This window comes from Sus scrofa, chromosome 3, assembly GCF_000003025.6.
Source record: "Sus scrofa isolate TJ Tabasco breed Duroc chromosome 3, Sscrofa11.1, whole genome shotgun sequence".
In the NCBI taxonomy this organism is placed as follows: Eukaryota; Metazoa; Chordata; class Mammalia; order Artiodactyla; family Suidae; genus Sus; species Sus scrofa.
The window spans coordinates 23811041-23836145 of record NC_010445.4 but is presented as its reverse complement, the minus strand read 5'-3'; the positions used below and the strand labels follow the sequence as shown (position 1 = coordinate 23836145).

Below are 25105 nucleotides of genomic sequence, written 5' to 3'. Positions count from 1 at the left end.
CGACTAGGAACCATGAGGTTGCGGGTTCGGTCCCTGCCCTCGCTCAGTGGGTTAACGATCCGGCGTTGCCGTGAGCTGTGGTGTAGGTTGCAGACGCGGCTCGGATCCCGCGTTGCTGTGGCTCTGGCGTAGGCCGGTGGCTACAGCTCCGATTCAACCCCTAGCCTGGGAACCTCCATATGCCGAGGGAGCGGCCCAAGAAATAGCAACAACAATAACAACAACAAAAAGACAAAAGACAAAAAAAAAAAAAAAAAAAAAATATATATATATATATATACAACCTTGGAGTTCCCAGTGTGGCGCAGTGGTTAACGAATCCGACTAGGAACCAGGAGGTTGTGGGTTCAATCCCTGGCCTCACTCAGTGGGTCAAGGATCCAGCGTTGCTGTAAACTGTGGTGTAGGTTGCAGACGTGGCTCAGATCCCACATTGCTATGGCTCCGGCATAGGCCGGTGGCTACAGCTCTGATTCGACCCCTAGCCTGGGAACCTCCACATGCCTTGGGAGCAGCCCAAGAAAAGGCAGAAAGACCACAAAAAAAAAAAACAAACCCCAAAAAAACCCAATTAATAAAATCAATGCACAATTAAACTATAAAGAAACATTTTTCAGAGTTCCCGTTGTGGCGCAGTGGAAACGAATCCGACTAGGAAGCATGAGGTTGCAGGTTCGATCCCTGGCCTTGCTCAGTGGGTTAAGGATCTGGCATTGCCATGAGCTGTGGTGTAGGTCGAAGACAAAGCTCAGATCCCGAGTTGCTGTGGCTGTGGGTGTCGGGCGGAGGCTACAGCTCCGATTAGACCCCTAGCCTGGGAACCTCCATATGCCACGGGTGCGGCCCTCAAAAAAAGAAGACAAAAAAAGGAAAGAAACATTTTTCCTCCGTTAGTTTGGCAAGGATCAAAAGTTTATTGGCATGGCAATAGGCACATGAAAAGATGCTAAACATCACTGATTATAAGAGAAATGCAAATCAAAACTACAATGAGGTATCACCTGACGCTGGTCAGAATGGCCATCATTAACAAGTCAACAGATAACAAATGCTGGAGAGGGTGTGGCGAAACGGGAACCCTCCTTCAACAGTTGGTGGGAATGTAAACTTACGCAGCCTGTATGGAAAGCAGTATAGAGAATCCTTTAAAATCTCTAAATAGAGCTGCCATATGATCCAGCAGTCTCACTCCTGGAAATTTATTGGGAGAAAACTAATTCAAAAAGTATATGCCCCCCCAGTGTTCACTGTAGCACTCTTTACAATCGCCGAGACATGGATGCAACCTAGATGTCCATCAAAAGGGGACTAGGTAAAGAAGATGTGGTATATATATATACACATACATACAACACACATACACACAATAGTGTGGTGGGGCGGGGGCCTCCCGAAACAAAGGGAAGGCAACCTGCACAACCAGCATCTGTGAGCCCACGGGTAATGCCATGGCAGGATGACATGATCGGTATCCATGTGCGCAGGCGCAACTATGTAACATGAGTTATCCAATCAGAATTTACAGAAGGTATGTTACCTTATAAGGAGGACAACGGGACCAAAACGTAGTGGGAAGACTAGTGGAGGTATATAAGGCCACAGCCCGCTGCGTTTGGAGCTCAGCCTTTGGATAGGAATCCACTGAGCCAGTGCCCGTGAGAATAAACACTGCTTCCTGGAAATAAGCCTTGGTGTTCCGTCTCTGTACGAGAATCCCGCAACAATAGGATATCAGCCATAAAGAAGAATGAAACAATACCATTTGCAGCAACATAGATGGACCTAGGAGTTCCTGTCGTGGCTCGGTGGTTAACAAATCCGACTAGGAACCATGAGGTTGCGGGTTCTATCCCTGGCCTTGCTCAGTGGGTGAAGGATCCGGCGTTGCCGTGAGCTGTGGTGTAGGTCACAGACGCGGCTCGGATCCCGAGTTGCTGTGGTTCTGGTGTAGGCCGGTGGCTGCAGCTCCAATTAGACCCCTAGCCTGGGAACCTCCACATGCCGAGGGGATGGCCCTAAAAAAGGCAAAAAGACAAAGAAAAACATAGATGGATCTAGAGATTATCCTACTAAGTGAAGTCAATCAGAAAGAGAAAGATAAAAACCATATCATAAATCACATACATGTGGACTCTATAAAATGATACAAAACAGAAACAGATCCACAGACATAGAAAACAAACTTATGGTTACCAATTGCAAAGGGAGTGGGAGAGGGATAAATTGGGAGTTCAGGATTAGCAGATACAAACTACAATATATAAAAACAGAGAAGATCCTACTGTATAGCAATAGAAGAATATATTCCATATCCTATAATAAACCTACTGTAAATAATTTATGTGATTCAGTAAAATTGGAAGAGATTACTCTTATTTAAAAACTTAGAGTGATATGTTCCTGTTGTGGCTCAGAGGTTAACAAACCACCATATGCCAAGGGTGCAGCCCTAAAAAGACAAAAAAAAAAAAAAAAATTATGTATTTTCGGCTGTTCCACGTCATATGGAGTTCCTGGGCCAGGGGTCAGATCCAAGCCACAGGAGCAACCTATGCCACAGATGCAGAAAGGCTGGATCCTTAACCTACTGTTCTGGGCTGGGGACTGAACCTCTATCCCAGTGCTCTGCAAATGCTACAAATCCTGTGGCACCACAGTGGGAACTCCTAATTTATTATTTATTAAAATAGAGTTGATTTACAATGTTGAGCCAATTTCTGCTGTATAGCAGTGACCCATATACATATTATATATACATATTCCTTTTCTTTTGAGATGCTTTGGGAATCAACCAGTCAAATGCTGTTAATTCAGAACCAAGTTTGATATTTCTAAAATAACGAAACTGTCATAGAACATATTCTTTTAAAAATGTTTTTTCATACAATAATCATAATGAACACATCCGCATGAGCAGCATCTGTGCTATTACACAGTCCTGAGGAATGGAAAAAAAGTCATTGTCGATTCTTCTAGAGATATTTGTTGGAAGAAGAAAAGTGAATAGTTGGTAATAACACTGAAACAGCTTAAGCTTTAACAAGCTATGGATCCATGTGTTCATTTTCATAGGTAGCTTTATTTGGTGTTTAGAAAAATATATACAATAAATGGAACCTCCGTTCTCTTAAATAGTTTAAATTAAACATTTGCAAGTTGAGAGGATGACGACATATCCACAGACAGAACATCAACACTGTTGAAGTGGCAGGTAGGGGTTTCCGAAGCAAGTCACACACATCGACAGGCATGGGCAGGAGGGAGCAGGAGCAGCTGGCGGCCGCTGGGTTAGGCAGGCCAGACGACACACGACAGGGAAGGATTCGTCTCGCCCCCTTCAGTGGGAGTTTAAGGCAAGAATGCCTAGCTAACTAACCACTGCAGCTTTGAGTCAAAACACTTGGATGCGGGGAGGAGGCCCCCTAAGGCTCTGCTAACAAGCCAAGTGGGCCAAGCAGAGCTCGCCCGTTCAGCTTGGCACTCAGGCCACTGAGATCCATGGAGTCACAGTTCACCTGGTAACACATGTGACAAACCCAAAGGCGTGGAGTATTTGTTAATGCCGTTTATTTTGGATGAGACCCCTGCATTGTCCTGAACATTCTTCTTCATGAAGTCACAGTATCCAGCAGTGTCTGTGGAAGATATTTTCATTTGGCAGCCGTCTGACTCCTGCATAGTTTTGAGAAGTTAGGCAAGGAGGCAGTGGGAATTGCCTTCGCTTTGTTTCAACTCTGCCCTTTCCCCTGTATAATATATAATATACAAACACACACGCACACACGTACATACAGACTACACGCTGCAGGAACTCCAAGCCTGCTTCTCCAGGAGCACAGATTTGCCCTCTACTGGTTCTGGGACTTTCCAAGGAATTGCACCCTAATCATTGCACCCACCAGAGGCCAGTCTGTCACGGGATTTCCTGAGGAGCTTACAGGACTGCCACCAACAGCCACCTTCCTTCTTCGCTGTGCGCATTTGCTAAACAAGCCAAGCAAGGAGGCCAATGTCATGAGCAACACGAGGCTTTGGGATCTAGGGACACTCGTCTGAGTGGGAGAGAGAGGTGCTAAGAAACAGGCCCATCAGGAGCAGAGGTCCGCTTAGGAATGAGAAGAGAGAGATCGGTATTTTGTTCTCTGTTCGTCTATTTCCTGCTTAGTTTTCTTGATGCAACTGAAGATCTCCTTAAAAAGCGCTTTGTATTCTGGGGGCGTCGAGGCGGTGGGGGAAGCCATGGGCTCTGGGGTGACAGAGGCCGGTTCCCAGCCGCTGGTGCCGGGCTCGGGCTGGGCGCCGACAGCAGCCAGCTCCTTGGCCGGAGCCCTGGAGGTCTGCACGGCCTTGTGGGACAGGGAGTCCTCGTCCTGCTGGCACTTCTTCAGCAGCTCCTCGTACTTCACCTTCAGGGCGCTGTACTGCGTGTCCACCTCGTGCAGCAGGGAGACGCCCCTCTGCTTTACCGCCTTGGCCCTCCGGATGCAGGTCTCCTCGTGGCCCTTCACGATGTCGCCGCCTGCCAGGCTGCTCAGCACAGTCTCGCTGCTGCTGCGCTTGAGGGGCTTCCTGGGCGCCTCGGGCGGGGTCAGCAGCATCTCCTCCAGCAGGCTCTGGCTGGGCTCCCTGAAAGGGGCAAAGAGCGAGTCCGGCACCAGCTTCTCCACCCCGTTCACGAAAGGATGCTCGGACTGCAGCATCTGCCGCATCTCGGCCACCTCGGCCTCCAGCTCCAGCGCCCGGGCTCGGTAGGTGTCCGTGGCCCCCAGCTGCCGCTCCAGGTCGCGGTTCTCCTTCAGCACCAGCCCGAACTCCTCCTCCATGGTCACTCGCTTCTGCCGCTCCAGGCTCAGCTGGGCCTGCAGCATTGTCACCGTTTTCTTCAAATGCTCGTTTTCTTCTTCATCGGGGCTTTGCCGACTTTGTAAGGAAGTGATCTGCTCGGCAAACACGTGATCGTACACGAAGTGCCTGGGGAAGATGTTTAAAGACTCTGTTAACGCAGGAATGCAAAGAGGGAGGCTGATGATTTTTTCCAACTATCTATTTTTGAGGAGCTGTGATGCAACTGATTTTTTTTTGCCTACTCCATGCTAGAGCAATGGTTACAAGGAATGTGTGAGGCTGGCAAATAAACACGTGAGAAAATATAGCTTTTGTGACCGATATTTTTTTAAACATTAAAAATACTACAGGAGGAATTCCCGTCGTGGCGCAGTGGTTAACGAACCTGACTAGGAACCATGAGGTTGCAGGTTCGATCCCTGGCCTTGCTCAGTGGGTTAAGGATCCTGCGTTGCTGTGGCTCTGGCATAGGCCGGTGGCTGCAGCTCCGATTAGAGCCCTAGCCTGGGAATCTCCATATGCCGCAGGAGCGGCCCTAGAAAAGGCAAAAAACAAGACAAACAAACAAACAAAAAATACTACAGGAGTTCCCATTGTAACTCAGCAGGTGACGAATCCAGCTAGTATCCGTGAGGATGCAGGTTTGAGTCCTGGCCTGCTCAGTGGGTTAAGGATCTGGCGTTGCCGTGAGCTGTGGTATAGGCTGCAGAAGCAGCTTGGATACTTGTTGCTGTTGCTGTGGCACAGGCCAACAGCTGCAGCTCCAATATGAGCCCTAGCTTAGGAACTTCCATGCGCCTCGGATGCAGCCCAAAAAACAACAACAAAAAAACACTACAGAACATCCATTCCCAGAGAATAGCAGGATCACTGATACTGGTCAAGGAAATTAGCACGGCCCAGTGGTGCTCGGCCTTGGCCGCAGCCTAGAATCACCTGGGCAGTCAAGAGAAAACTACTGATGCCTGGCTCCCATCCCATAGATTCCGACCTAGCTGGTCTGCCTAGATGTGGGTCTCTCTCTCTTTTTTTTTTTTTTTTGCCATTTCTTGGGCTGCTCCCGAGGCATATGGAGCTTCCCAGGCTAGGGGTGTAACTGGAGCTGTAGCCACCGGCCTACACCACAGCCACAGCAACGCAGGATCCGAGCGAGCCGGGTCTGCAACCTACACCACAGCTCATGGCAATGCCAGATCCTTAACCCACTGAGCAAGGCCAAGGATAGAACCTGCAACCTCATGGTTCCTAGTCGAACTCGTTAACCACTGAGCCACGACAGGAACTCCAAGACGTGGGTCTTTCTTAAGCTCTTCATGTGATTCATAATATGCAGCTAAGTTTGAGAACCACTGCTGCAGTGATTTTTAACCAGGAACAGATGTCAGAATCACCTGGGGCAGCCTTTTATTCCCACTTAGAGATTCTGATTTAGGCCAGAGGGAGTCAAAATGATCTTGCAGTTTGAAAAACTCATGGGACCTAATCAAACTTACAAGCTTTTGCACAGCAAAGGAAACCATAAAAAAAAAAAAAAAAAAAAAAAAAAAAAAGACAAACTACAGAATGGGAGAAAATAGTTGCAAATGATGCAACTGACAAGGGCTTCACTTCCAAAATATACAAACAACTCATACAACAGCAAAAAACCAAACAACCCAATTGAAAAATGGGCAGAAGACCTGAATAGACATTTCTCCAAAGAACATATACAGATGGCCCACAGGCACGTGAAAAAAGCTCACTAAAACATCACTAATTATTAGAGAAATGCAAATCAAAACTACAGTGGGTGCCATTCACATCAGTCAGAGTGGCTATCATCAAATCAATAAGTCTACAAATAACAAATGCCGGAGAGGGTGTGAAGAAAAGGGAACCCTCCTACACTGTTAATGGGAACGTAAATTGGTACAACCACTACGGAGAACAGCATGGAGGTTCCTCAGAAAACTAAATGTAACACTAGCATATGACCCAGCAATCCCACTCCTGGGCATATATCCAGACAAAGCTTTCACTCAAAAAGACATATGCACCCGCAGGTTCACTGCAGCACTATTCACAATAGCCAGGACATGGAAACAACCTAAATGTCCATCGACAGATGAATGGATTAAGAAGGTGTGGTACATATACACAATGGAATACTACTCAGCTGTAAAAAAGAACAAAACCATGCCATTTGCAGCAACATGGATGGAACTAGAGATTCTCATACTAGGTGAAGTCAGTCAGAAAGCAAAAGACAAATACTGTATGACAGCACATACCTGGAATCTAATATGTGGCACAAATGAACCTATCTACCGATAAGAAACAAACTCATGGACATGGAGAACAGACTTGTGGTTGCCAAGGGGGAGAGGGAGGGAGTGGGATGGACTGAGAGTTTGGGGTTGGTAGAAGCAAACTATTGCATTTGGAGTGGATAAGCCATGAGATCCTGCTGTAAAGCACAGAGGAACTGTATCTAGTCCCTTGTGATGGAACATGATGGAGGATAATGTGAGAAAAAGAATGTCTATTATAACTGAGTCACTCTGCTGTATAGTAGAAATTGACAGAACACTGTAAATCAACTATAATTTAAAAATTAAAAAAAAAAAGAAAAACTGCACAGGGTAATCTGATGAATAAGGCTGCGGACCACCGAATGCACGAGCTGGCCTCTCTCTGGTTCAGGGTCCTAGACAACTTGGAACTGTACTTTATGTGTGTGATTATCTGCTTCTCTGCTTCTCCACGGGACTGAACTGTCTGTCTTGCTCACCACTCCACATACCTGCCTTGTGACAGGGGCTCCAGAAATATCTATTAAATAAAGACTCAATCTCATAACTCTTAAGTTGTAAACACAACTCTGCAGGCCAAAAAAGAACCTCTTCTATGGGCCTGCATTTTTGTTTTACTGCAATTTCCATTTTTTTCTTCACTGACATGTGAAATACAACCTCCAAATCTGTAGTCTATCAGAAGCACTGCACCTTCTTGTAAATTAAAATTTAACAAGTTAAAAGCACTGAACTAAGGAGATCCTGTTGTGGCGCAGTGGTTAATGAATCCGACTAGGGACCATGAGGTTGCGGGTTCGGTCCCTGGCCTCGCTCAGTGGGTTAAGGATCCGGCGTTGCCGTGAGCTGTGGTGTAGGTTGCAGACGCAGCTGGGATCCCGCGTTGCTGTGGCTCTGGTGTAGGCCAGCGGCTACAGCTCCGATTCGACCCCTAGCCTGGGAACCTCCATATGCCACGGGAGTGGCCCCAAAAAGACAAAAAAAAAAAAGCACTGAACTAAATACTCCCAAGTTTTTAAAAAATCAGTTTTCACAGAATTACTAATACCCAAGAACTCTATCATTTGTATGTTTGTTTTTAATTTTTGTCTTTCGTCTTTTTAGGGCCACACCCGCAGCACATGGAGGTTCCCAGGCTAGGGGTCAAATCAGAGCTGTAGCTGCTGGCTTACATCATAGTTCACGCCAACGCTGGATCCTCAACCCACGGAGCAAGGCCAGGGATCGAACCCGAAACCTCATGGTTCCTAGTCAGATTCGTTTCCTCTGCGCCACAGCAGGAACTCCCATAGGCTTTGTATGTTTAAATTCAGTGGTTTTGTTCAAAGCAGTGGTGATCTACTAGCCAAGTGGCACTTCCTAAAAGGGTCCTTTTAATGGACTGGAGACCAGAACGTGTCAGGACACAAGATGCTCCCCTGCTTGCAGTGGCCACGGGAAAGGGGGGCTCTTACTGGCGGAGGTCATACAGCTCTTTCAGACACGAGAAGCTGGGGGCCGATTTCTCCTGGTCGTGCTTCTCCTGGCTCCTCCTCCTCTGGCCCGAGGACTTCAGCTCCTCCACTTGGCTCTGGAGGTGATCGATGTTGGTTTGCAGGCATTCAATTGTTTCGGTCAGGCTGCAAGGAACAGAGGGGAGCCAGGGGCTGCTTGTCATATCACATCGAGGGCATAAGCCGCAGGGACAGCTGAGTTGCCAGCCACTCAAGCTGGCTTTTCTTAATTGGACAGGACTTCTCGTTCATCCCTATTCCCCACAGAGAATTCAGTGAAGTAACCTTACCCATATGGACCCGAACCCGCCACAGCCGTGTTCTATGCTAGTTTACACTGAATGACTTCTCCCTGGGGCTTCTTCGGTGGCGTCTAAAGTGTTTACCTCAGAATCTTCTGCTGTGAGGCCTTGCTGTCAGCAACGAGCTTGTGGTTTGTTTCCTCCAGTTCCCTCGCTGTGACATCTAACTGCTCATAAACCTTGGCGTGCTGCTCGTTCATCTGCCGGAGAAGCTCCACCTGCTTGGTCAGATACTGGGAGAGAGGGGGAGTGGGACCAGGTTACTCATTGAACAGCTAAGACACCTGCAGCATTCCAACACCAACTGGATCCTACAATTTGGTTCAATTTTTTTCTTTTTTCTTTTGGTCTTTTTAGGGTCACGCCTGCAGCATATGGAGGGTCCCAAGTTAGGGGTCCAATCGGAACTACCGCTGCCGACCTACACCGCAGGCACCACAACATGGGACTGGAGCTATGTCTGCGACCTACCCCACAGCTCATGGCAACGCCTGATCCTTAACCCGCTGAGCGACGCCAGGGATGCAGCTCACATCCTCATGGATGCTAGCTGGGTTGGTTAACTCCTGAGCCACAGCAGCAACTCCAAATTCGGTTCAGTTTTGACGCCGCTCAGTCCCACAAAACTGCCCCATTCAGGTGACAGTGGCAAGTCCCAGGGGCGCCAGTACTTTCCACCAACCAGCTATAAACTGGGGGGGGTGTCCCCATGACCTCCCCTCAGGCTCAATACTTCATTACAACAACTCACAGAATGCAGGAAAGGCCCTGACTTACATTTACTGCTTTGTTATAAAGTGACCACAACAAAGGAACAGCCACAGGGAAGGGATGTGTAGAGCGAGGGATCGGGGTGCAGAGGGGTAGGGGTGGGGGGTCCCTCGCCCTCTGCCCCATTCAGGTGCTCCACCATGAGCACGCACATCCATGTGGTCAGCAGCCTGGACACCCCCTTAGCCTTGCTTCAGAGTTTTACTGAGGTGCCTGCACAGGCACAGCTGATTACATCCCCGGCCCTGGGTCAATGAACTCAATCTCCAGCTTCTGTTCCTTCTGCTGAGTTTGGGGGACCTTCTAATCATATGGTTGGTTTCTCTGGCAACCAGTCCCTATCCCATCGCTGAGGAAATCCCAAGGGATCCTGGAGCACCTTACCAGGAACTGGGGACAAAGGTCGAATAGGTAGTTTTTCATCACACCACACCACCACAGGTTTAGTTAATGAAAAGAACTTTAAATCCCAAATTAAACTCCTTGTCCTCAAAGGAAATGAGGACTGGCCATCCCTTATATGCTGAGTTCCCCTAGTGCTTACCAACATCTCATGTATTTCAAGGCTGGTCTACTCTACAGAGCATGTAACATGTATAAAATTAATATTCAACAGGAAAATCTAAGTGAGACACGATAATTCCACAAGAGAAAAAGCATGGAACACATGATCAATGTTTAAGCAAAAATATCACATTTTAACACATAAGAAAAGCCTAGGAGTTCCCGTTGTGGCTCAGTGGCAACAAACCTGACTAGCATCTGTGAGGATACAGGTTCGATCCCTGGCCTCGATCAGTGGGTTAAGGATCCCACATTGCTGTGAACTGTGGTGTAGGCAGCAGCTGTAGCTCTGATTCCACCCCTAGGCTGGAAACTTCCCTATGCCTTGGGTGTGGCCCTAAAAAGCAAAAAAAAAAAGAAAAAAGAAAAAGAAAGAAAGAAAGAACAAGAAAGAAAAGCCTAAAGCGCAAGATTTTAGATGATTTTTGCTTGGAAAAAAAATCAATTTTTGGAGTTTCCATTGTGGTGCAACAGCAACGAACCGACTAGTATCCATGAGAAGGGGGGTTTGATCCCTGGCTATAGGATCCGGCGTTGCTGTGAGCTGTGGTGTTGGCTGCAGACATGGCTTGGATCCTGCATTATTGTGGCTGTTGCTGTCACCGGCAGCTGCAGCTCCGATGGGACCCCTAGCCTGGGAACTTCTATATGTCGTGGGTGCAGCCCTAAAAAAAAAAAAAAAGGGCAAAAAAAAAAATTTTTTTTTTTCTTCTCTGAGACGTTTTGGACAAAAAATAGGGAAAAATATGGATTTAACCAGAAAAAGATGTGTGTGTGTGTGTATACATATGTATACACACTTTTTTTTGTTTGCTTTTTTTCAGCGCTGCACCCGTGGCATACGGAGGTTCCCAGGCTAGGGGTCGAATCGGAGCTGCACCTGCTGGCCGACACCAGCAACGCCAGATCCAAGCCTCGTCTGCGACCTACACCACAGCTCACAGCAACGCCAAATCTTTAACCTGCTGAACGGGGCCAGGGATCGATCCTGCAACCTCATGGTTCCTAGTCGGATTCGTTTCCGCTGCGCCACGACGGGAACTCCAGAAAAAGATATTTTAACTTAATATTATTCAAAGTTACTGTTAATTCCGTGAGAATGTTATCACCATAATTCTCATGCATAAGAAATCTGCTAGATGATTTATCTGGGGACTGCTAAGCCTGTGTCTACACAGCCCAAGACAAAGGGGAATAGCTACAATCTGAATGCCTCAGTGCTAAGCTACCTTGATTCCCTCTCCTACTCAACTCTGCCTGAAGACGCATATGTTCTAAATGAAACAGCCCCAAGATTTCTCTGGGGCACAACCAGAAAGAGGAAAGAGATAGGTCTGAAACATAACCACTGGCCAAGTAGAAACAGACTAAAGACATGACTTGTCAAATGTTTTCCTTGAGGCTGCTTTCACAACTATGCAAGTATTTGCAAAAAGCTAACAGGTCTTTCAAAGGATGGGCGAAAGGACTTCTGATGGGCTCTTTAAATGGCAGTGTGGCAGAGCTGAAAAAAAGCCTATGAGGCCTTTTTTCAAATCCAGTTACACATCTTAGTGGCAATGTGTTGAGAAAACACTTACCTCTCCTATCTACTCATCTGAAATTCCTGACCGAGAGTATTTGGGAAATTCTTTAAAAGTGAGGAAACCCACGTGGCCTACCCAGCACCCATTTTATAACATCCCCAGGGAGGGCTGGGCAGCGCCCTGTAATCAAGCAGTAATATTCTCATCAAAAAGTATGAATAAAGATTATAAAAAGCCTCCCCCGAGTTCAGGTCAGGGTTTGCTGCCATATGAATTTGTTGCACATTTAAGGAAAAAATATTATGTAATAGAGCCTTTCAGGTTGAGAATGGATAAATACACTTGTTTTCTTTTCTTTTTTTTTTGCTTTTTTTTAGGGCCACACTCGTGGCATATGGAGGTTCCCAGGCTAGGGGTTGAGGTGGAGCTACAGCCGCCAGACTACACCAGAGTTCACAGCAATGCCGGATCCTTAACCCACCAAACGAGGCCAGGGATCGAACCTGAAACCTCATGGTTCCTAGTCAGATTCGTTTCCACTGCGCCATGACGGGAACTCTGAAAATTAAAAAATAAATGATGGATCCATTAGTACCCATCTTGTAGGACTGAGAGTATTCAATGAGATGGAGTGAGCACCCAGCATGGCCCCTGTAAAGGCCTGTGTTTATCCCTCACTCCCTCAGTTCCTACCATCTTCTCCTAGGAGTGTGTCCTCAACCTTGCTGGCAATGTCCTGGTAGGTTCCTGTCACTAATGGGATTGGGGTTATTCTCTTAGGAATCTGGAGTAGAAAAAAAGGTTTGGGGAGTTCCCGTCATGGCTCAGTGGTCAATGAACCCGAATAGTATCCATAAGGATGCAGGTTCGATCCCTGGCCTTACTCAGTGGGTTAAGGATCTGGCATTGCCATGAGCTATGGTGTAGGTCACAGATGCTGCTCAGATCCTGTGTTGCTGTGGCTGTGGTGCAGGCCTGCAGCTTTGGCTCTGATTTGAGCCCTAGCCTGGGATCCTCCATATGCCATGAGTGTGCCCTAAAAAAGACGCACAAAAATGTTTATAGGAATATATATAACAGCTGCAGGAATTCTGCAAGCCACTTTATATCAAGTATCAGGTCTCAGGTATTCTATGGGACTGATTCCCAACACCTAAATAAAGGCTGAAGAATGCATAGACCAGACACTAAGCATTAATTGACACCAGGAGCTGTCCCTGCCCAGTGATGTGAATTTTCACATCCTCCAAAGGACACATCTGCCCAGTAGAGGGCAGGTGGGAGGCCAATTCCCACGGAAGGTGGGCAGAGGATCAAAGGAGAGACGGCCTGAAGGGGGGTAGCAGTATAGCAGCAAAGAGCACAGGCTGTGGGGTCGGAATAGGGTCTGAGTCCCACTCTGCCATTTCTAACTGGGTGACCTCTGGCAAGTAACTTAGGCTTGGATCCCATGATGCCGTGGTTGTGGTGTAGGCCAGAGCTACAACTCCGATTCGAGCCCTAGCCTGGGAACCTCCATATGCAGCAGGTGTGGCCCTAAAAAGACAAAAACAAACAAACAAACAAAAAAAAACTTTACATGTGCTAAAATTCATCTGGGGGGGTCTGTTAAAGTATAGGAACCTGGGGACACTTCCCCTAAAATTCTGAGTCAATGAGACTGGGGTAGAGCCAGGATTCTGCATTTTTAGTAAATCCCCAGGTGATCTCAGTCCAAGGGGTCCATGGATCGGATCCTGAACGTGGAAAACCCTGGAAGTGTCCCCTCCCGCAACCCTACATCTCTTTCTCTTGAATCTAGAAGACATAGACACTCACTTGGATTGACAATGACTCTTAATATATACTACTTCTCCTCTCAGGACTTAGTTTAGTTGCAGTTATTCACTAAAATTAGGCTATATTTTAACTGTATCATAGCAGCATTTTTTTTTTTTCTTCTTTTTTTGGCCACTGGAGGTCTATGGAATTTGTGGGGCAGGGATCGGAGCCCAGCTGCAGTTGTGACCTATGTTGCAGATGGGGCCACGCCAGGTCCTTTCAACCTGCTGTGCCTGGGGCAGGAACCGACAGAACTTGCTTCCAGGTGCAGCAAAGATGCTGCTGATCCCACTGCACCACAGCAGGAACTCCCAGAGCAGCATTTTTTGGTACCATGTTCCTATAATTCTAATCCGTTTAAATTATATACTACTTAACCATGAATGCTCCTTCCTAAATTCTCAGTTCACCTAAATACTGACTCTGCACAAATGGCTAATCTTGGCTACTACATTTAAGAAAACATTTTAGGAGTTCCTGATGCGGCATCTTGGGACTCAGGTTCAATTCCTGGCCCAGCCCAGTGGGTTAAGAATCCAGTGTTGCTGCAGCTGTGGCTTAGGTCTCAGCTGCAGCTCGGATCTGATCCCTGACCCAGGAACTCCATATGCTGTGGGGTGGCCAAAAAACCTCCAAAAAACCTCCAAAAAACAACAAAAAAATTTTTTTTTGTCCTTTTATGGCCACACCTGCAGCATATGGAGGTTCCCAGGCTAGGGGTTGAATCAGAGCTGTGGCTGCTGGCCTACACCACAGCCACAGCAACACCAGATCCAAGCCACATCTGGGACCTACACCATGGCTCACAGCAACGCTGGAACCTTAACCCACTGAGCGAGGCCAGGGATCGAACCTGCATCCTCATGGATGCCAGTCAAATTTGTTTCCGCTGAGCCAAGAAGGGAACTCCAAAAAAACATTTTAAATAGGTGATTTAAACATATACAAATGCAGAAAAAAATGGCTTAATGAACCCTCATGTATCCATCATCCAGTGTCAATAATTATCATTACAGAGTCAATCTTGCTTTATTTCTACTCTTCCACTCTCCTTTCCCTAAGCATTTTAAAGCAAACCCAAGGAGTTCCCGTCGTGGCACAGTGGTTAACGAATCCGACTAGGAACCATGAGGTTGCGGGTTCGGTCCCTGCCCTTGCTCAGTGGGTTAACGATCCGGCGTTGCCGTGAGCTGTGGTGTAGGTTGCAGACGCGGCTCGGATCCTGCGTTGCTGTGGCTCTGGCGTAGGCCGGTGGCTACAGCTCGGATTCAACCCCTAGCCTGGGAACCTCCATATGCCGCGGGAGCGGCCCAAGAAATAGCAACAACAGCAACAACAAAAGACAAAAAGACAAAAAAAAAATAAATAAAATAAATAAATAAAGCAAACCCAAGACATCTTTTTTTTTTTCTTCCTGTCCTTTGTCTTCTTAGGGCTACAACCGAGGCATATGGAGGTTCCCAGGCTAGGGGTCGAAGCAGAGCTACAGCCACTGACCTACACCACAGCCACAGCAACGCCAGATCCCAGCCACTTCTGCAACCTACACCACAGGCAATGCCAAATCCTTAACCCACGCTCATGGCAACGCCAGATCCTTCACCCACTGAGCAAGGCCAGGGATCAAACCCGCATCCTCATGGCTGCAAGTTTGCCCTAGTCACGTTCGTTAACCACTGAGCCACGACTCGAACTCCCAAATCCAAGACATCTTAATTCAAGTGTACATATTTATATGTTTCTAAGCAATAAGACCTCATTTTAACCACAGTTCCAATCATACCATAACCTCCCCTGCAAATTTCTTAATATCATCTATTACATTTCAGTGTTAAAATTGTCCCATCTCTCAAATAGTTCGTCCAGCTTCATCTGTTGTCCTTATTTCCCACTCGAGGGGTACCTTTATCTTGAAATGGCAGAGTTGCCTCATTCCAAGCCATGATCCTCCTTCCTTTGGGGCCTTTATACCCAACCTCCCCTCTCCCAGAGGCTGGCTCCATCTAATCTAGCGGTCATGGACCTGAGAGGGTCCATGATCTTGGATGTGAGAAAAGCTACATCTTCCTTTTCATGAACTTCTGTCCTTTTTTTTTTTTTTTAAAAAAGGGCTGTACCTGTGGCATATGGAGGTTTCCGGACCAGGGGTCGAATTAGAGCTGTAGCCACCAGCCACAGCCACGCGGGATCCGAGCCGCACCTGCGACCTACACCACAGCTCACGGCAATGCTGGATCCTTAACCCACTGAGAGCGAGGCCAGGGATGGAACCTGTGTCTGTATGGATGCTGGTCAGATTTCCACTGAGCCGCGATGGGAATTCCCTTCGCTAACTTCTAATAGAAGTTCAGCACTTCAGTTATGAATGGAGGCAACAAGCCAGCAGTCTGAGTATGTGCCAAACGTAGGACTTCCTCACCACTACAGGCACAGATGCTCTCAGAGCACATGACAGTGGCTGCCTAGACTCACTGCTATTTGAAATTGCAGTTTTTAGACTGCCATTAGATCTTGGTATCTAATGTACCAATAAACACTTATATGAATATAGCACACATTAATCTTTTCACTGGCTTGATGGTCATTTCAATGTAACTGATTCCCTTTGTAATCTGATGTATTTTATGTATTTTAAGAGGATTGTCACAGACTCACGAGCCAGCCAAATGAATCCACAGCACAAGAATGGCTAAAAACGCAAGATTATCCTTTAGATCTCCGTGCAAACATAAAGGCTTCAGAAACCTTTCTGGAGCACCCCGTCTAAAGCAGCACCACTCCCAGGCACTCTAGTAACGGCCCTCAAAAACTTCAAACTTCACACTTAGGGAGTTCCCGTCGTGGCTCAGCGGAAATGAATCTGACTAGCATCCATGAGGACACAGGTTTGACCTCTGGCCTCGCTCAGTGGGTTGAGGATTGGCATTGCTATGAGCTGTGGTGTAGGTTGCACATGCAGCTTGGATCCGGCATTGCTGTGGCTGTGGTGTAGGCTGGCAGCTGTAGCTCCGATGAGACCCCTGGCCTGGGAACCTCCATATGCTGTGGATGCAGCCCTGAAAAGACAAAGACAAAAAAACCCAAAAAACAAAAAACTTCACACTTATCTTTTTTTTTTTTTTTGGTCTTTTTGCTTTTTCTAGGGCTGCTTCCCGCGGCATATTGGAGGTTCCCAGGCTAAGGGTCTAATCGGAACTGTAGCCGATGGCCTACACCACAACCACAGCAACGTGGGATCCGAGCCGTGTCTGCGACCTACACCACAGCTCATGGCAACATCGGATCCTTAACCCACTGAGCAAGGCCAGGGAGCAACCTCACAGTTTCTAGTCGGATTTGTTAACCACTGCACCACGACAGGAACTCCAAAAAACTTCACACTTAATAATAAACAACCAAATTGCTAACTTGTTAATGACTGTCTTTCTAACCCTCCTCAAAGGGAAGCCTAGATAGTATCTAGTCCATTTAGGAAAATTTTTGACACAAGGTAGGGACTAGATGGCAATTTCTAGGCTTCTGTTCACAACAGCTTATCATGCTCGGTATCACGACTCAGACTGCTGGAATGTGGACAGACTTCACTGAAAGAGTCTGAGAAGGGCTTTGGTTATAGCCCTTTAGCAAAAAGGCCCTGTTAACCACTAATTCTTTCCCCTGTTGCTCCATTTACAGACTATTTCTCTGTGTTTATTCTCATGGCACAGGTATGCCCGGGGAATCTGAAAAAGACATTTTTTTTTTTCCGCCACTGTCTTATGTGGGCCCCAAGATGTGGCTCCCTTTTAAAGAGGTAATACTCAAATTAGAGTTGAGCCCAATATAATGGAGACAAGTCAATATGCAAATGAGCACAAAGAAGCTGTTTAGAAAATGACAGTAGGTCCCCCTCATTTGACATATCAAACCTTGTGGGGAAAAAAACCCACAACGAAACCATGTAAGAACTTGTGATATTTTGGTCTGAGAGGGCTTGGCTTTAAGGGCAAGCTAAAGAATGGCAGGGAGCTTGTTTTCACGTGGTGGGAGTTTAATCCTATTATTATTAAGGCAAAACTAATCAGAAAAGCCCTTCCCTTCTCCAAGAACCTGTGAGAGGTTACCTAACAAAGGAAACAATTAAACTGGTCAGCAACTTTAAAGAAAAATGTTTAGCTTTCTCAGCCAAGTACAGACGGACATGAGGCCAGAGAATCAGAATCCATGTAGTCAGATGCTGCTTTCAGGCATGGCCTCCAAACCTTCCAATCAGCATTCATCAAATTTCTTCTGATTCCAGAAGGAAAGGGATTAGCAGGTTTCGACCCTTCATTCAAAAGTACAGCTTTGCTTCTCATCGTCTGGTTTTCTCAGTTCAGACCTTTTGATACACAGCCTCGAATGCATCTGACTGGACTGCGAGATCCTAAAAATTCAAGTGCCAAAAAGAGCTCGAGTATAAAAGTCTTTGCCGGGGAGTTCCTGTCGTGGAGCACTGGTTAATGAATCTGACTAGGAACCATGAGGCTGTGGGTTCAATTCCTGGCATTGCTCAGTGGGTTAAGGATCCAGCGTTGCTGTGGCTCTGGCATAGGCCAGCGGCTACAGCTCCGATTGGACCCCTAGCCTGGGAACCTCCATATGCCACAGGAGCGGCCCTAGAAAAGGCAAAAAAAAAAAAAAAAAAAAAAAAAAAAAAAGAAAAAGACGAAAGTCTTTGCCATATTAAAGAGCAGTGGGTATTTAAGCAGCACAGTGGGGGCCGGGGAACACAGGCAAAGGGTCAACTTATAGGCAAGAGTTTCAGCGTGTAAGTTCCGTGTGTCATCTCACACGGCATGGAGTTTGTACAGAATGTCACCTCATCTAGGAGGACAAGGTTCAGGTGATGGCGGAAAAAGCTATAAATAGGCCACCTTTACAATTGAGGAAAACCTTTTTAGAAGGCCAGCGGGATTAACACCTATTTTCGGTGGGAGAACCCTGACCTGGAATGCTGGAACAGACAGACACAACAGACTAAAAATGCATAAGGAATGCGGGAGTTCCCGCTGTGGCGCAATGGGTTCATCATCTGGCTTGTCTCTGTGGCAGTGCCAGTTCAATCCCCAGCTGGGCAAAGTGGGGTTAAGGATCTCGCATTACTGTAGCTGTCGGATTCAGTCCCTGACCCAAGAACTTCCATAAGCCGCGGGTGCAACCAGGGGGGAAAAAAAAAAAAAAAAAAAAGCATAAGGAATGGAAATTTGGCTTTTATTCAGCATTGGGATTACTCTTATATTAAGGATTACAGCCCAAATCCTCCGAATTTAGTATCAAAATGACCTTCCATAATACTGAAGAGATATTTTCCATTCCCTTTGAAAAACCTCTTTCCCCTGATTAAAATATTACATTTCTCCTGAAGGAAATTTAGGAATAAATAAAAAAGCGTGAATATGAAAATAAAAACCACCTATAATCTCACTATTAAGAACTTGGCTAGTTCTTAAGACCTATTTTCCAGTAATTGAAAAGGATTTTATTTTTTTCAGAACTACGATTCTTTCATTACTGAAACTCTTAAAATATGCTTAAGTATACTGTACAACAATTTATACTGAGTGAAATACATGGGAGTTCCCTTTGTGGCTGAGTGGTAACAAACCCGACTAGTATTCATGAGCTTGCGGGTTCGATCCCTGGCCTTGCTCAGTGGGTTAAGGATCTGGCATTGCCGTGAGCTGTGGTGCAGGTCTCAGACGAGGCTGGGATACCGCTTTGCTGTGGCTGTGGTGTTGGCCAGCAGCTGCAGCTCTGATTCAACCCCTAGCCTGGGAACCTCCATATGCAGCAGGCAAGGCCCTTTAGAAAAAAAAAAAAAAAAAAAAAAAAAAGGCAAACCATACACACTCACATAATTTCATCACCTCAGAACAACCCTGTACCAATATCATGCAAAGGCCCTCATCACCATTACACAGCAGAGCAAACAATACCTGAAAGATAATTCACAGGCCTGAAGTCTAGCTATTTGCTACAGAATTGAGGGCTTAAATCTGAACCTTCTGATAAGCAAGCCAGGACTCCTACATCCTTTCAAAAATCTCCAGAGGTGGAGATCCATGGCGTAGGAATTATTGGCAGTGCTTGTAATCTGTATCTGTCCTCTCTTAAGGTACTAATTTTTTTTTTTTGTCTTGTCTTTTTGCCTTTTCTAGGGCCGCTCCTAGCCAAGTCTGCGACCCACACCACAGCTCACGGCAACGGCAGATCCGTAACCCACTGAGCAAGGCCAGGGATCGAACCCACAACCTCATGGTTCCTAATCAGATTGGTTAACCACTGCACCACAACGGGAATTCCTTAAGGTACTGATTTGACTAAGTATTTATTATCTACTATGTTTGAAAGACCAGGAATAAACACAGTAACAGCCTTCAGTGTTGCAAAGGGAAATGGGGGGCGGGGGGAAGAGAAGGAGAATCAAATAAATCAAGAAATAAGTATAACATATAGTAGAATTTTGAGAAATGTATAGAGGGAGTGCAAAATGTTTCAAAATTTCCAAGGAGGACGTGAGCTCTTGAAAGACATAAGGTACACCTGTAAGGTCAGATGACTTTGATTCCTGCAGGGATAAAACAGGTTTCCAAGCAGAGAAGCCACAGAAACCCAAGGCTGTAGGCTGCTCACACGGCTGCAGGAAACTCTAAGAGAATCTGATCCTGTGTGATGGTGTCAGATCTCATGACTTCTCAAAGCTTCCCTTCCTCCCCCTCATCCAGGACAGAAAATCTGGAGTCTTGAGGCTGAGTAAAAGCCACACAGGCGAAGTTCCCATCGTGGCGCAGTGGTTAACGAATCCGACTAGGAACCATGAGGTTGCGGGTTCGGTCCCTGCACTTGCTCAGTGGGTTAACGATCCGGCGTTGCCGTGAGCTGTGGTGTGGGTTGCAGACGCGGCTCGGATCCTGTGTTGCTGTGGCTCTGGCGTAGGCCAGTGGCTACAGCTCCGATTAGACCCCTAGCCTGGGATTCTCCATATGCCGCGGGAGCGGCCCAAAGAAATAGCAAAAAGACCAAAAAAAAAAAAAAAAAAAAAAAAAAGCCACACAGGCTATAGGCATCTCTGAGCCAATCATTACTTTTAATGTTTGTTTGTTTATTTTTCTTTTCCTGGGGCATATGGAGTTCCTGAGCCAGGGATCAGATCTGAACCGCAGTTGCAATCTACGCCACAGCTACAGCAACACCGGATCCTCTAACCAGCTGTGCTGGGCTGGGAATTGAACATGCAGCCCAGAGTTCCAGAGACTCCACGGATCCTGCTGTGTCACAGTGAGAACTCCTCAATGTTTATTTAATCTTTTTTTTTTTACATTAAAAATGATACCTGGCAAACCACTGAGCAATTTTTCTAAGGACTGTTTGAAATTCACTAATGGCCTTTGAAAGCATACTTGTGTTCTCATCATGGCTCAGCAGAAGCAAATCTGACTAGGAACCATGAGGCTGCAGGTTTGATCCCTGGCCTTGCTCAGTTGGGTTAAGGATCTGGCATTGCTGTGGCTGTGGTGTAGGCGGGCAGCTGTAGCTCCGATTAGACCCCTGGCCTGGGAACCTCCATATGCCACGGGTGAGGCCCTGAAAAGCAAAAAAAAAAAAAAAAAAAAAAAAAAGCAAGCAAGCAAGCAAGCAAGCAAGCATACTTGTACTTCTACTGGCAAAATATCCTCTGACAATTTCCTAGTTGTCTATTTCCATGATGAGTCATAGTTCAGAGGCGTTCGCCCCAGCATTTTCAGCAGTTCTGCACTATTCTTCATCTACTCTGAATAGTTTGTTCCAGGACCATTTTCTGCCTGATTCAAACTTTCTCTGGGTGGGTAGGTTAAGAATTTATGTTTGGTTTTTAACTATATTTCGCTAAATTGAAAAAAAAAAAAAGATCATGTGTTACTTTTCGAAGCAGGAAAACTAATAAATATTCTAAAAAGTTAATTTAAAACTTGTGCAGTGACTCGATGTATGTGAAGTTCAGAGGGGGGCTAAACGAACCGAGGGTGCTGGTTAGTGGGGCAGGTGTCTGAGGAGCTATGATAATGGTCTCACGCCTTATCTGGCTGTTGGCTGCATGGGTGTGTTTATGAAAATTGTTTGAACTATATACTTAGCATTTGTGCCTTTTTCTTTTTTCTTTTCTCTGTCTTTTTGCCTTTTTGCTAGGGCCGCTCCCGCAGCATATGGAGGTTCCCAGGCTAGGGGTCTAATCGGAGCTGTAGCCACCGGCCTACACCACAGCTCACGGCAACGCTGGATCCTTAACCCACTGAGCGAGGCCGTGGATCAAACCCGAAACCTCATGGTTCCTAGTGGGATTCGTTAACCACTGAGCCATGACGGGAACTCCTGTGCCTTTTTCTGCATGTACTTTTTAAAAAAGTTTACTTAAGAGGGGGGGAAAAAAAAGACAAGATTTGAGTAAGAAAAGACCTTATAAAGGTTGGGGGGCTTCTGAAGGATATTAGGGTATAAGAGGCACATATTGCAAAGGTACCCTTCATTTGTTTGTTTAATTTTCCTTTTTTGGCCACCCCAAGGCATATGGAGGTCCCGGGCCAGGGGTCAGATCCAAGCTGCAGTTACAGCCTATGCCAGCTGCAGCAATACCAGATCCTTTAACCCACTGTGCTGGGCTAGGGATCAAAGCTGAGTTCCAGGGCTGCAGAGATGCAACCGATCACGTTGCAGCACAGTGGGAACTTTGAGTAGAGAATTAAACTCTTTGGCTGCCTGGTTATTTTTATTTATTTATTTTTGGTCTTTTTGCCATTTCTAGGGCTGTTCCTGCAGCATATGGAGGTTCCCAGGTTAGGGGTTGAATCGGAGCCGTAGCCACCGGCCTATGCCACAGCCACAGCAACAGAGGATCCAAGCCGTGTCTGCAACCTACACCACAGCTCACGGCAACGCCGGATCCTTAACACACTGAGCAAGGCCAGGGATTGAACCTGCAACTGCATGGTTCCTAGTTGGATACGTTAACCACTGAGCCACAGCGGGAACCCCTGCCTGGTTATTTTTACAAGAGCTTCAGGCCTTCCTTGTTTTAGTCTCAAAGAGAGACCTTGGAAGTCTGTTGGGACCTGCAAGTCAGCCTGGGCAGAGGTGGGAACCTGGCTATTAAGTGGGCTTAGCTAGAACTGCCTCTTCATTTCCCACTTAACCCCATTCCCATTGACTTTTAGGAAGCAACTTATTAAAAATAGAAAGAGGAAGTTCCCCTTGTGGTTCAGCAGGAACGAAACCGATTAGTATCCATGAGGTTGCAGGTTTGATTCCGGGTTAAGGATCCATTGTTGCTGTGAGCTGTGGTGTAGGCTGCAGACTCAGCTCAGATCTGGCGTTGCTGTGGCTGTCGTGCAGGCCAGCAGCTACAGCTCTAATTCGACGCAGCTCTGATTTGACCACCTAGCCTGGGAATCTCCATATGCTACAGGTATGGCCCTAAAAAGAAAAAAGAGAGAGAGAGAAAGAAAGTAAGCCAACCATAATGGCAGAGAAGAAATCTAAGACAATGCTGTCCTTAGCCAAAAAACTGCTCTGGATAAAGAGTAAAATATTGAATGCTACATTACATTAGATGGTGGAGTGTTATTTATAGATTTGGACGCTCTCAAAGATCTTTGGCTCTTTTTTCAGAATGGCAATGATTGGTTTTAACTGTTTAATCATCCTCAATACCTCAGAAAAGAAAACAAAGGTAGAAAGACAAGTAACTTAGATTATAAAGTAATTGTGGTAGTTCCCTTTGTGGCTTGGGGGAAATGAATCTGACTAGCATCCATGAGGATGCAGGTTCAATCCCTGGCCTCACTCAGTGGGTTAAGGATCCGGCATTGCCGTGAGTTGTGGTGTAGGTCGCAGGTGAGGCTCGGATCTGGCATTGCTGTGGCACTGGCTTAGGCTGGAAGCTACAGCTCTGATTGGACCCCTAGCCTGAGAACCTCCATATGCCATGGGTGTGGCCCTAAAAAGATAAATAAATAAATAAATAAATAAGGCAATTGTGTTTGTAATCTCCCACACTAACAAACAGGTATCAGTCCCTAATTACAAAAATATTTGGACTTTTTTCATCTATACTTGGGAGATACACTAAAATAAATATCTGCTCTGTTATTCAGACATAGGGATTTATAAGTGCCTTCATAGGAAACATTAATACAGTGTATTAAGGCAGCTCGATACCAAAAAAACCCCCAAAAACCCCATCAAAAATGGGCAGAAGATCTATGGAGCTCCTCGTGGCTCAGTGGTGAACGAATCTGACTAGCATACATGAGGATGCAGGTTCGATCCCTGGCCTCGCTCAGTGGGTTAAGGATCCGGTGGTGCCATAAGCTGTGGTGTAGGTCCCAGACGTGGCTTGGACCCTGCGTTGCTGTGGCTGTGGTGTCGGTTGGCAGCTACAGCTCCAATTCAACCCCTAGCCTGGGACTCCATATGCCGCGGAGGAGGGCCTAAAAAAGCAAAAAAAAAAAAAAAAAAATTATTGGATTTCCCTTCATGGCTCGGCGGAAATGAACCCGACTAGGATCCATGAGGCCTCACTCAGTGGGTTAAGGATCCGGCGTTGCTGTGGCTGTGATGTAGGCCAGTAGCTACAGTCTGACTGGACCCCTAGCCTGGGAACCTCCATATGCTGTGGGTGTGGCCCTTAAAAGACAAAAAAAAGGGGGGGAGGGCAGAAGATCTAAAGAGACAATTCTCCAAAGAAGGCATACAAACGGCCAAAAAACACATGAAAAGATGTTCAACATCACTCATTATTAGAGAAAGGGAAATCAAAACCACTATGAGGTACCACCTTACACCAGCCAGAATGGCTGTCATCAAAAAGTCTACAAACAATAAATGCTGGGGAGTTCCTGTCCTGGCTCAGTGGTTTAACAAATCCAACTAGGAACCATGAGGTTGCAGGATTGATCCCTGGCCTTGATCAGTGGGTTAAGATCCGGTGTTGCCATGAGCTGTGGTGTGGGTCGCAGATGGGTCTCGGATCCTGAGTTGCTGTGGCTCTGGCATAGGCCAGCGGCTACAGCTCCGATTCGACCCCTGGCTTGGGAACCTCCATATGCCCTGGGTGCAGCCCTAAAAAGACAAAACAACAACAACAACAAAAAACAATAAATGCTGGAGAGGGTGTGAAGAAAGCTTATTACACTGTTGGTGGGAATGTAAATTGGTGCAACCACTGTGGAAAATAATATGGAGATTCCTCAGAAAACTAAAAACACAATTACCATATAATCCAGCAATCCCAATTCTAGGTATACATCTAGGAAAGAACCATAAATCTAAAAGATACCTGCACCTCAGTGTTCACCGCAAGACTCTACAATAACCAAGACATGTAAACAACCTAAATGTCCATCGACAGAGGAGTGGATCAAGAAGATGTGGTACATATACACAATGGAATATTACTCGGCCATGAAAAGGAAAGAAATAATGGCATTTGCAGCAAC

At 46.4% G+C, this 25105-nt stretch overlaps 1 protein-coding gene across 2 annotated transcripts in view; it reads right to left on the bottom strand.

The window, feature by feature from the left end:
* The window catches only part of CDR2 (cerebellar degeneration related protein 2), a 38453-nt gene continuing 14238 nt past the window's right edge, over positions 891–25105 (bottom strand). For both annotated transcript variants that reach the window (XM_021086479.1, XM_021086480.1), the window contains 3 exons: positions 9016–9164; positions 8591–8755; positions 891–4971 (listed from right to left, as the gene is read on the bottom strand). In XM_021086479.1, coding sequence (XP_020942138.1) covers positions 4107–4971; positions 8591–8755; positions 9016–9164 — 1179 coding nt within the window. In that variant the 3' untranslated portion in view covers positions 891–4106. The remainder of the gene's footprint in view (positions 4972–8590; positions 8756–9015; positions 9165–25105) is intronic.